We start from the raw sequence: 11,911 nt of genomic DNA, 5'->3' as shown, positions 1-11,911 counted from the left end.
GCTCCGACGCTGCTGCCCTGGCCGCCCTCCTGCCGCCCGAGGTGGGAGCCCCGCGGGGCCTTCTCCTTGGAGACTCCGGGCCCCCGTGGGCAGCCGCGGCCGTGCTGGTGGAGTGCGGCACCGTATGGGGCTCCGGAGTGGCCGTGGCGCCCCGCCTCGTGGTGACCTGCCGGCATGTGGCCCCTCGGGAGACGGCCAGAGTCCTGGTGCGCTCCGCCACCCCCAAGTAAGACCCTCAGGGCTGCTCCCCCATACCTGTTACCAAATCTCGGGTGTGGATAGAGGCCTTTCTTCTAGCGTCACCCTGCTTTGGGCTTGTATTGTGGGTAGAGACCTGGGATCCTCCCCTCATCCCTTGACACCCAGAACCCCAGTGAGGGGCATGTGAGCCTTCTGGCAGGGCTGAATGGAACTTGGGCCAGATGCCAAACTCCAAGCAATTCTGTATTTGGGAACGGTGGGGCTCCCTGCATCCAGCCCTGGCATCTTTGAGCTCCCCCTCACAGTCTGAATTCCTACAGGGCAGCTTCTCTCTCTCATAGCCCTGCACCTCACACTCCATTAGGCCCTTTGAACAGAAATTCTGAAACCCTGTCCTCTTCTCCCCTGAAAGAGGTGATGAAATCCCAACAGCCCAGTATATAACTCCTGGAGAAATGAGATGAGCCTGTTAATCTTATTCAATGTATCAGAGTTTAGCCAGAGCGTCCCTTCTGGATGGAAATGACAGATGTGAGGTTCCACCTAATTAGAATGTATGGGTGGGGTCCAGGCAGACGGAGACAGACGTGCCTGATTTAGGATGATTTAATTTAGGATTTTTCGATTTTACAATGGTGTGAAATCAATACTATTCAGTAGAAACCATACTTCCAGTACCCATACAACCATTCTGTTGTTCACTTTCAGTACAGTATTCAATAAATTACATGAGGTAGTCGACACTGTATTATAAAATAGGCTTAGTGATTTTTGCCCAACTGCAGGCTAACGTTAAGTATTCTGAGCACGTTTAAGGTAGGCTAGCTAAGCTACGGTGTTCAGGAGGTTAGGTGTATTAAATGTATTTTCCACTTCAGATATTTTCAGCTTTGCTGGGTTCATCAGATGTAACTCCATTGTAAGTTGAGGAGCATCTGTATGTTCTGCAAATTCTTTGGGTGATCCTGGTGGGCAGCGGCTTGGGGCTTTAGGTAGTCATTTGTTTTCTTTCTACAGGAAAAGCACCCTTGTGCCCCTTTACTTCCATTTGCTCAGACAGTGGAGACAGCTGTCTTGGCTTCCTGGCTTGGTTTTCTAGCACATGTTCTTTTTGTTTCCTCTGTAGTTGCAGGTGCTTACTTAGCTCAGGCCAAAGCAGAGCTTACCACATGTTGGTGTTAATGCCTGAACGTCTCTTGTACCGGCTCAACCCAGCCTTTCTGCACAGACATTTACACATCCCTTTTGTGAGTCTCTGAGGTTAGCCCAGTTTTAACCCAGCCCAGATTTGCCATAGAGATCCCCGGTGGCCTAAAGGACATGATTTTATAGGGAAGACTGACAATGAGGATTTCCCTGTGGTGTGGCCCCCAGATTCCTCCTCCCTCTTCCCCTTGCTCCTAAGGAAACCACCAGGTCTGTTGGAAGCTATCCCTGCAGAGTGTGTAGTAGGAGGCCCCTTTGTGGTCTTGGGCAAGTCACTTTGTTTATGCTGTCCCCCCACCTCATGAACTGACTATATGTACAATCTAGGAACAGAGCCTGGCACCTAGTATGCTACAGACATGCTAGCATGTATGTATACAGGGACCTGGAGCAGTGAAAGCACATCATGCCTGCCCCACCAGCTGACAGCATTGCTGGCGCTAACACTGGTGCAATGATGAAAAGTGTTGATATGTTTGCCCTGTCTCCCCCACTTGTTCTGTGGCCTCAGTGAAGTTCCTCAACCTCTCTGAGCTTCATCTGCACCATCTAAACTGGAGATAATACCAATACCTAGTTCATAGGGTTGTGAGGACCAAGTGAAACAATGTCCACAGAGCATTAACACCAGGCCTGGCCCACAATACTAAGTGTCAGGTGTTTATTATTGTGGCGAGATACAGGAAGCTTTACATAGAAGTACTCTATAGTTTGTAAAGCATGTTTGGAAATACCCCAGAATAGTTAAGTGACGTGCCCAGAGTTGGCTGGCTAGTAGGTTTCAGGGTTGACACCCAGAGCTTCTGACTCCAAGTCCATGACTTTAACTGTCATTCAGCTCCTTGATTTCCCCCAAGTGCGAAAAGGTCAGAAAGGTAGCCTGTCATTTGTTTCCTTTTGTCCCAGGAATGTGGTGACCTGGGGACATGTGGTGTTTGCCACCCAGGAGACATCTCCCTATGACATAGCAGTCGTGAGCCTGGAGGAGGACTTGGATGGTGCCCCTTTGCCTGTGCCCGCCAAGCACTTTCATGAAGGTAAAGGACAAAGGGCATAGCCTGAAGTAGGGCCCCTGTGGGCTAGGATGGACCTCAGGAAGGAGAGTCGGTGTTGGGCACTCTAACCATGCCAGACCAGGGGGGCGGTTCCCTAGGCCAGCTCCCTTCCTCACCTCTGACTTAGTGAGCCAAGGTGGTATTGGCTGGAGTTCTTGGAGGACTCCCTGCTTGTGTCAGCATGCCCAAGATGCTGGGGGGCAGGTGGAATACCCTGTCAAAGATGGGGCAAACCCCTTTCCCAAAGGCCTGCAGCAATATAGTTTGGGGATGCTGGGCCTTGGGGACTCCTAACACTTCAGGCTGGTCAGAGAAATCTGTGGCACTTTTTGAGATCCCAATGGTGTGATTTGGATAAAGGGTTTTTGATGCTGCCACATAAGTACTGGATGTTCCACTTCATGGAGGCAGTGTGATATGGTGATGAAAAGTACAGACATTCTGAATTGGCTTCTCTCTTCTGCCACTTATTAGCCCTGTGTCCTTAGACAGACTACTTAACTGTTCTCCGCCTCAGTTCCCACATCTGTAAAATGGGACTAATGCGCCTTACTCCTGGGCATTGTGAGACCTGGGTTGAGATGTTGCCTGTAAAGCACTTAGTTGCATGCCCCGCCCTGAACATTCGAAACACTTGGGAGAGGAAAGTGGTGGCTGCTTTATAGCCATCATCATCATTTCCTTTCATCAAGAGACTTCTCAGTCCTGGGAGGAGATGGATGTCAGTTTCATAAACATTTACTGAGCACCTCACTAGGTGCTAGGAACCCCAGAGACAGCTGCCCAGTCTATCAAGGATTGGGGAACAGCCTGATGCTCAGGAGAAGCGGCTGAGCAGATGCAGCACTAGAAGCTCAGTGGAGTTCCTGGCCTCTTCCTGTGGGGGCCTGGGGAGGGCTCTCTGGAGGCATGAGTATCTAAGTAGAAACTTAAAGGGTATGGGGCCTGCCCGGTGGCGCACTGCAATAGTGCGCCGCTTGGGAAGCGCGGCGGCGCTCCTGCCGAGGGGTCAGATCCCACATACAGACTGGTTCCCGCTCACTGGCTGAGCGAGGTGCGGGAGCAACGCCGAGGGTTGCGATCCCGTTGCCGGTCCCGGTCCGGTACGGGGGCGACACTGAGGGTTGCGATCCGTTGCCGGACACGGAAAAAGACAAAAAACAAAAAAAAAAAAAAAAAATTACCATTCAAAGGCTTTTAGTAGATGCAGAGTTAAGCAACCAACAACAGTCAGTTTTAGAGCATTTTCATCATTCCAAAAGGAAACCCCACACCCTTTAGCTGTCACTACCCGCACCACCCCCGGCCCCTTACCCAAATCTAAGCAACCAATAATTGACTTTTTGGGTTTTTTGGTGGCCGGCTGGTACGGGGATCGGAACTCTTGACCTTGGTGTTATAACACCATGCCGTAACCAAGTGAGCTAACCGGCCAGCCTTCCACCTCTATAGATTCTCCTACTCTGGACTGTCAGATGAATGGAATGACATAGTAGGTGGCCTTTGGAGACTGGCTTCTCTCACTTAGCATAATGTTCTCAATACTGTGACCCGTTTCAGAACTTCATCCCTTTTGTGGCTGGATAGCGTTCCATGGTACAGACCTACCAGATTGTGTTTATCCAGTCACCTATGGGTGGACACTTGGGTTGTCCCCTGGCCTTTGGCTTGGATGAGTGATGCTGCCGTGACCATTTCTGTGCAAGCTTCTGTGTGGACACACCGCGTGTGTCTTTGTTACGCATTCACTCACTTGACCCCCAAGGACCTTCTCCCAGAGAGGAACTATTTTTCTCCCCGTGGTACAGGTAAAGACTCAGGTGACGAGCGATCAGGGGACTTACCCCAACAGCAAGTGCAAGGCTGTGTGCAGGTCAAGCCCAGCCGGCCCGGCTACCACCTGTCACCACGACCCCCACCACTCCACCAGAGCTTGGCAGTTTCGGGACAAGGAGAGGCCCAGAGTGGCTGGGTCAGGGGAAGTGAGAGTGTGGGAAGAGCCAGAGCCATGCAGGGCCTAGAAGCCCCAGTGGGAAGTTTGAACCTAAAATGAGAACAGGAAATCCTGGGACACTGTTGAGCAGGGAGTGACATGGGAAGATTCCTGCTTTTAAGAGGTGACCCCAGCTGCTATGTGGAGAAAGGTCAGTTGTAGGGGCTTTGAGAGGCAGGAAACACTGTTTTCCAAAGTTATTCAGGTCAGCTCCTTTTTTCCCTTTTAGTTTGGTTATATTATTTATTTCTAATACAGTTAGAGTTACTTGTCAGTTTTTCCTATATCCTTTTTGAAGAATTTTCCCCTGTATCCAGTCTGACTTTTTAAATCACGTATATACATAAGTGGATACAGAAATAAATATAGATGTGTGTGCATGTAAGTTAGTATACACACACACGCATGCTCACACACAATCTCTGTCTCCTAGCTCTGTCCACTGAGGGGCTAGAAGCAGTGACAACCCCGTGGCAGTGAGCATACCTAGAGCTCAGATCTTGGTTCCTAAATATCATTCTCTAATTTAAAAAACTAGGAACTGGCTGATTCCAGGGCTGGGGCAGGGAATGTCCAAGATTAGCCAAGTATATCTTGTACCAGAAAGGAAGTACTAATAACAAAAATGATGGGAGCATGTCAAGTGTGGACAGGACCTACCCGAAGGCACCCCCCCCCCCCCCCGGAACTACTTGAAAACAAAAGAAATAGCAATGTTGGATTATAACCAGAAGAAAAGAATGGGTCCACACTGACATAAAAAATGACCAAATAGGGCCAGCCCGGTGGCGCACTGGAGAGTGCGCTGCTTGGGAGCGTGGCGGCGCTCCCGCGGAGGGTTCGGATCCCATGTGGTGACCGGTTCCCGCTCACTTGCTGAGCGTGGCGCGGGCACAACACTGAGGGTTGCGATCCCGTTGCCGGTCCCCAGTACGGGCGCGACACCGAGGGTTGCGATCCCGTTACCGGCCAGTAAAAAAAAAAAAGGAAAAAAAAAATGACCAAATAAATTTTAAAATGGAAACAAGTGACAGCTCTTCCTTACAGAAGAGTTCCAATTAATGTAGGAGTGAGGGAAACAGAAAATTGCTATTAGGACACCATAGTAGGAATTGCTGCAGACAGGATCCACCGATGGATACTAAAATCAGTGGGCAAAAGTTTAAGTAGAAACAGGATATTTGTGTAACCTCGGAATATTTACTCTAAAATATTTAGTGCTGACAAAGGGAAAAACAGTAACTTCTGCAGTGGAGAGGCCTGGCAGATACCACCTGAGCCCCAGTGGTCAGGGTAACATCACACGTCCTAGTACAGACGTCGGACACCTCCTGATAGGACGCATAACCTCACTCTAATCATGAGAAAACATTAGGTAAACTCAAATCGAGGGTCATTCTACAAAATAACTGACCAGTACTTTTCAAAATGTGAAGGCCATGAAAGACAAGGAAAGACTGAGGAACCAACCCAGATTGGAGGAGACTCAGGGGACGTAATAACGAAATGCACAATGTGGGATCCTGGGTTGGATTCTGGAACAGAAAAAGGACGTTAGTAGAAAAACTAACGAAATCCAAATGAGTTCTGTACTTTAGTTAATAGAAGTGTACCAATGTTAATTTCTTGGTTTTGATAAATGCTTTGTAGTGAATAAGGTATTAACATAAGGGAAAGCTGGACGAAAGGTATACCGAAGCTGTCTGTACTGTTTAGGCAAGGCTTCTGTATGTCTTAAATCATCTAGAAGGAATACACGCACACAGGAGCTGAGCAGGCCAAAGAAAGTGTGTCTTTGGGTCTGATTCATTTGTTCATTCACTCAACTAGTATTTGTTGAGGGTCTGCTCTGTGCCAGGCACTGTTTTAGGTACTGAGGAGGCTGCATGAGCAAAACATGAAAAGTCCTGCCCTCTTGGGGCTTACGCTAGTTGGAGAAAAAGATGGTAAAATAAGTGAAAGATACAGTGTGTTAGATACTGATAGTGTTAAGGAGAAAGTAAAGCCGGGAAAAAGACAGGGTGTGGGGAGCAGGTGTCACGACAGGAATCTCAGCCTCCATCACTCTGAGGGGGGTTTCAAGCCCCCAAACAGGCTGCGAGGGCTCCAGGATGGAGATGGTCCTTCTCCCTGCCCCGTCCATCTGTCTGTCCCCTGGCTTATATCCTCTTTTGCTCTCTGACTCCTCAACAGGCATCGTCACCAGCAACACCCGGGACAATAACACGGGGGCCACCTATCCTCACCTGAACTTCAGCGTTCCCATCACGGTGCTCCAGCCAGCCCTGGAGCAGTACAGTCAGACCGGCGACCTGGGTGGCCTCCGAGAGCTGGACCGCGCCGCTGTGCCAGTCAGGGTGGTGTGGCGGCTTCAGCGTCCCCTGACCAAGGCCCCGCAGAGCAAGCTCTGAGGCTGCACCACCCCTCTGGGGAGAAAAGCAACTATTTTGTACCATAGGAAATGATGTTGAAGTGATGGCGACCTCGGGATGCAGGGTCCAGCTCGTGACAGGGCACATCCTGCCGGGCCACCTTCCCATCTGCACTGGCTGACCACGTCTGGGCTCTGGGCCCTGAAACAAACTTCCCTTCAGCCCCATGGGTCCCCAGCCTATTTTGGGGTGCTTTCTTGAGCCCTCACCTCTCTGTCCCCTGGCACTAGACTCAGCTATGCTGCTTTCCCTTCTGGGGAGCCCAGTCCAACTGCACAGAAGCCCTGGATCTGACAGGCAGATATGGGCTAGAAGGCAGGCCCAGCTCTGGTTTTGCGTCTGTTCTCCTGATGGCCACTGGCCACCTGGAGTAGCTGCTTCACTGGGCCTTGGTGCCTGTCTGCCTCTCAGTCTGAGTAAAGGATGACAGAGGACTCAGGCTTCCTGAGCAGAGAGGCCCTACTCCGAAGACTGGAGACAGAGGAGAGAAAACAGGAGTGTCTCCCTGCTCTGCCAGACTTATAGGCAAGTGGGGTCCCTGAAAGTCTTCATATACCAACAGGGGCACTCTGACACAGTGCCTTCATTTTTCAGCCCACAGTCTGGATCTCAGGGATCTTGGGGGTAGACGTGTCTGGTTGGGGCTTGGGAATAAACACTATCTACTGGAGAACCCCTATATGTACTTCTATAAGATTCCTTTTTTCTCTTTTTTTCAAGAGTTGAATCGGGAATAGGCAAGCATCAAGCAAAGAAATACACCCCTTCTCTGCTACTTTCTCAGCAGATTTAATCTCATGGGATACTGTCATGCCAGGCTGGCCCTAGTAGCTGGCCATGGTGCCAGTAAGTGCCGCGTGGAACTTAGAAATTCCAGAAGGTGGTGGTCTGGTCCTTGCAGCATGTGCTTATGGAATGCCTGGGATGTGCAGAGGTCTGTGCTGGGCCCCAGGATGTGTAGGAGTTGGGGAGTTCAAAGGTGAATGAGGCCAGGGCAACGCCCAGGAGCGAAACTATGTGAGTCACGAATGTGTACTGTGTACCCAGGGTCATGCATATGCAGGCCATCAAGAAATGATTGTCATGGGCAGGTTAAATGCCATTTGGGAGATGGCTAGGGAGATAATTCTAAGCAGGGAGAGCACCTGGGAATACTTTGTTTCTAATGTGTGCTCACAGGCTATTGTGGGGAGACACTTGTACCAGCCCATTAATGCAATGAGCAGGGCGACTCTGTTCATGAAAGAATATTAGGAGCCCAGAGATGGGGGATTAGGTAAGGCTTCATCAGGGTGACTCAAGTGCTGAATTGTGAAAGAAGAGTTTAAGGTTTACCAAGTGGACTTAAAATGGGGAGGGTGTTTCAAGTTGACAGCAGCCGGAGCTGGGACAAGGCAGTGTGAAACCATCTGCCTGGTCTGGGAGTGCTGAGTAGAGAGCAAATTGTAAAGGAGCAAGACAGGCCTGGGGACCAGTCATAATGACCTTGGTGAGAGAGAAAATGGCTAAGGCAGGACTGGTGGGCCTGGGAAGGTCAAGTGACAACAGAGGAGGTGGAACTGACTAGATGTGGGGCCACGGCAGAGAGAAAGTCTAATGGTGTCTGCATTTCTAGTTGGGGTAGTAATGGGGTTGCTGATGAGTTTAGGGGCACAGTGTTTCCTGAGGTGTCTGGGACCTCGAGTAAAGAGGTATAGCAGGCTGTTGAATAAGGGGATGAGTTAGGATGATGCAGAAAAAGATTCTCCTTCCCCATCTCAGTGGCCTTACCATAGAAGTTTATTTATTGCTCATGTAAAGTCCAAAATAGTGTCTGACCAGGAAGGGAAGGTTGGCTCTTGTGCAATAGTGATTGAACGGCCCAGGCTCTCTTCCTCCTGTGGCTTTGTCATCGGGCCTGGGGCCTCAGAGTCCTCTGCCAGGTCCTCTGTATGTGGCTGGTGGATGGGGGAAGAGAGGAGAAGGTGTCCCTGCTTCTTTTTTAAATAATGTTTTTAAACAATTTCAAACTCACAGAAAAGTTGCAAGAATCCCCATAAACCCTTCACCCAGAGACCCCATCCAGTTTCACCAAGAGCCCCAGTGATGTTCTTTGTAACAGAAAGATGTAATTTGGGACCAGGAATAGCACCCCACTTACCATGTTCTGTTCTCCCTTAACTTGGAACAGCTCCTCAGTCTCTCCTTGAGTTCCGTGCCCCTAAAATGGCAATTTCCTATTTTCATCATTGCTCCTACATTTACAAGGTGGCATTCTATTTAAGAGCTTCCCCTTCTTTCTATTTATATGTGTGTGGACTCATGGATTCATATTTTATCCAGTGGGTTACAATCCATTATTATTTATATATATATATTTTGTCCTTTTCTTTTTTAGACCTGCCGCACCACGCTCAGCCAGTGAGTGCTGTGAGCGCACCGGTCATCCCTATATAGGATCCGAATTTATATATATATATTTTGTCCTTTTCTTTTTTAGACTGGCCGCACCACGCTCAGCCAGTGAGCGCTGTGAGCGCACCGGTCATCCCTATATAGGATCCGAACCCGTGGCGGGAGCGCTGCTGTGCTCCCAGCACCGCACTCTCCCGAGTGCGCCACGGGCTCGGCCCCATTATTATTTATTTTGATATTCAAATTGCTCTATACCTGGCCATGAGTGCCCCTATCAATGTGACTGCTGTGTCTTGACATCTCCGCATTATTCTCTGAGCACTTCCTTCACAACAAAATGGTCTAGGCAACTTTGCCTTTTTTCTGGAATCAGCCATTTCTCCAGAGTTCTTAGTGGAGAATGGTATTTAGAAGCCAAGGTCCAGGCATTAGATGTGCTTACTATACTGGGGTGTTGCTGCTCCTAGGCCCTCTCAGTGGACAGGCCTTTACATCTATATTTATTTCCACCTCTCTCTATATATTTGTAGGCCCTGAGTTCACACCAATAGTTCAGTTGAGGTTCAGTATCACAGCAGCTTTCCCCCTTTCCATGTTTACACCTCCCTCCTGCCAGAGAGAAGCACAGGTCATTACCTTGTTTGCTCCATCTGCCACAGGTAGCCAGTCTCCTGGCCTCCCTGGGCTGCCAGCACCCTGCCACCCTGCTGTGATGGTGATGCTGTTCCTGCACGGGCCACCATTGCTGCCCCACCCAAGCCTGCCCAGTGTTTTTTTTTTTTACTTCATTAGGAAGAGGGAAGGAAGCCACCCTCACTTCCTAACTGCTTTGGCCTAGAAGTAACATATCATTCCTGATTACATTCCTTTGGTGAGAAGTTGGCTGCACCCAGAGCAGGGGGGAGGGGGACAAGCAGTCCCTGGCTGGGCAGATGCTTCTCAGCAGCACCCCTGAACCACGGAAGGGGAGACTCACCTCCGGTGGACAGCTGGCTGGCTCTGCCAAGCTGGGCCTTGTTTTAGTGCTGCTTTTTGGCTAGCAGGTAACAGACTCACTCATATTACCCAGCTAAGGTAGGGTTTAGTGTTCAGAGCCTTCTGGACAGATGCCAGAAAGCTCCTTGACCTGGGAAAGCTCTGGTGGCCCCTAGGCATTAGTGCTGACTCACCACCCTGTCTGCTTTGTCCCCTCTCTTCTGCCTCCTCTGCTCACTCAGTCCCTCCTTCCCCACAACTGCAGTTGACATTTGGCCATCTCCAGACCTTTTATCTCTAGTTGTCATGATCACATGGCCCATGATCAGATTTCCTGTCTAAATGCCCAAAAGAGCAAATCTCTACCTGGGCCCACTCCCCTTCAGAGGAGCAGGGACAGGGGGATCCACTTAGTCTAGGAGAGGATCCACACTGAGGTCTGGACTGCAGTGAAGCTGAGTGCTACCAGCTGAAGCTGTGGGAGCAGGTGCAGTGAAGGGCCAGGGCCACCAGTGTTTAAGGGACAAGGCAGAGTAGGAGCCTTCAAGGGGGCCGAGAAGTGACAAGCAGAGGCACAGGAAGAAAACCAGGGAGGCTTAAGACCTTGATCACGGAGGCAGATACTAGTTAGCCCCTCACCATAATCCGTTTTCTTCTCTTCTTGGGCATACCCCAGACTGCATTTTGTGGCCACCCTCACACATGTGTATAGAGCAGAAGGGAGGTGAACCGCTGCGTTTTGTGGCCACCCCAGCTCACGGAATAGAGCAGAAGGGAGGCGAACCACTTCCAGGTCTGGCCTATCAGAACCTTCTACATGACCTCTTCTGAGCAATTGCCACCTCCCCCTGTTGGAAATGGAGGCAACCCCTAAAAGAGACCTTGGAAGACGTGTTAAAAATGGCAGAACCTCTGTTAGTCTGGTCCCTGGATGACTATGTGGAGGGAGACAGCCTTGTTAAACAGTTCACTGGCCTGGAACTGATACCCAAGCAAGAAATGCACTTCTGTTGCATCTGAGCCATTATATTTAGGGTCTGTTTGTCACAACAGCAGAATCTACCCTTGCTAAGACAGTCTTTCTCTAGCTGGGAGCACTATACCAAACCACATATTGGAGGAGAAAAGAGGAAACGAGGGGATATCCTTCTGTCCTTTGAGGCTTACAAATTTAGCTGGAACTGCATATGGAAAAGGAGAACATTTACCAGTCTCTTCAGAGTTGAGGGTTGCCTCTTCCTCAACTGGGGATACTGCCTCTAACTCTGGGCTCCTGAGTTGACCCCAGTACTTTGGAACTCCCTCAGGCCTGAGAGCCAGGGGTAAAACCACCTTCTGTCTGTCAGAGAATGTCCTCAGGGCTGACAGCAGATGACGGCTGAGAGCCAGCAACTCTTCCTCCTCTTAGATTCTGTGATGTTAGACAATCTGCCTGCTATCCCCACTAATCATCGAAGTTCCATGGAATGGGATTGCTGATGTCTCGGCATCCAGACCATTGTCAGTCTTTTTTTGTTTGTTTAAAGATGACCAGTAAAGGGATCTTAACCTTTTTTTTTTTTTCCTTTTTTGTCTTTTTTCATGTCCGGCAACGGATCGCAACCCTCAGTGTCGCGCCCGTACCGGACCGGGACCCGCAACGGGATCGCAACCCT

At 49.9% G+C, this 11,911-nt stretch overlaps 1 protein-coding gene across 1 annotated transcript in view; it reads left to right on the top strand.

Annotated features, from left to right (window-relative positions):
* Positions 1-7,566, top strand: part of TYSND1 (trypsin domain containing 1) — a 9,041-nt gene extending 1,475 nt beyond the window's left edge. Inside the window, exons 2-4 of the mRNA XM_008594979.1 lie at positions 1-226; positions 2,314-2,444; positions 6,649-7,566. Coding sequence (XP_008593201.1) covers positions 1-226; positions 2,314-2,444; positions 6,649-6,866 — 575 coding nt within the window. The 3' untranslated portion in view covers positions 6,867-7,566. The remainder of the gene's footprint in view (positions 227-2,313; positions 2,445-6,648) is intronic.
* The last annotated feature ends 4,345 nt before the right edge of the window (positions 7,567-11,911 follow it).

Source organism: Galeopterus variegatus, unplaced genomic scaffold (genome assembly GCF_000696425.1).
Source record: "Galeopterus variegatus unplaced genomic scaffold, G_variegatus-3.0.2 Scaffold12047, whole genome shotgun sequence".
Taxonomy (NCBI): domain Eukaryota; kingdom Metazoa; phylum Chordata; class Mammalia; order Dermoptera; family Cynocephalidae; genus Galeopterus; species Galeopterus variegatus.
This window is presented reverse-complemented; position numbering and strand designations above follow the sequence as displayed.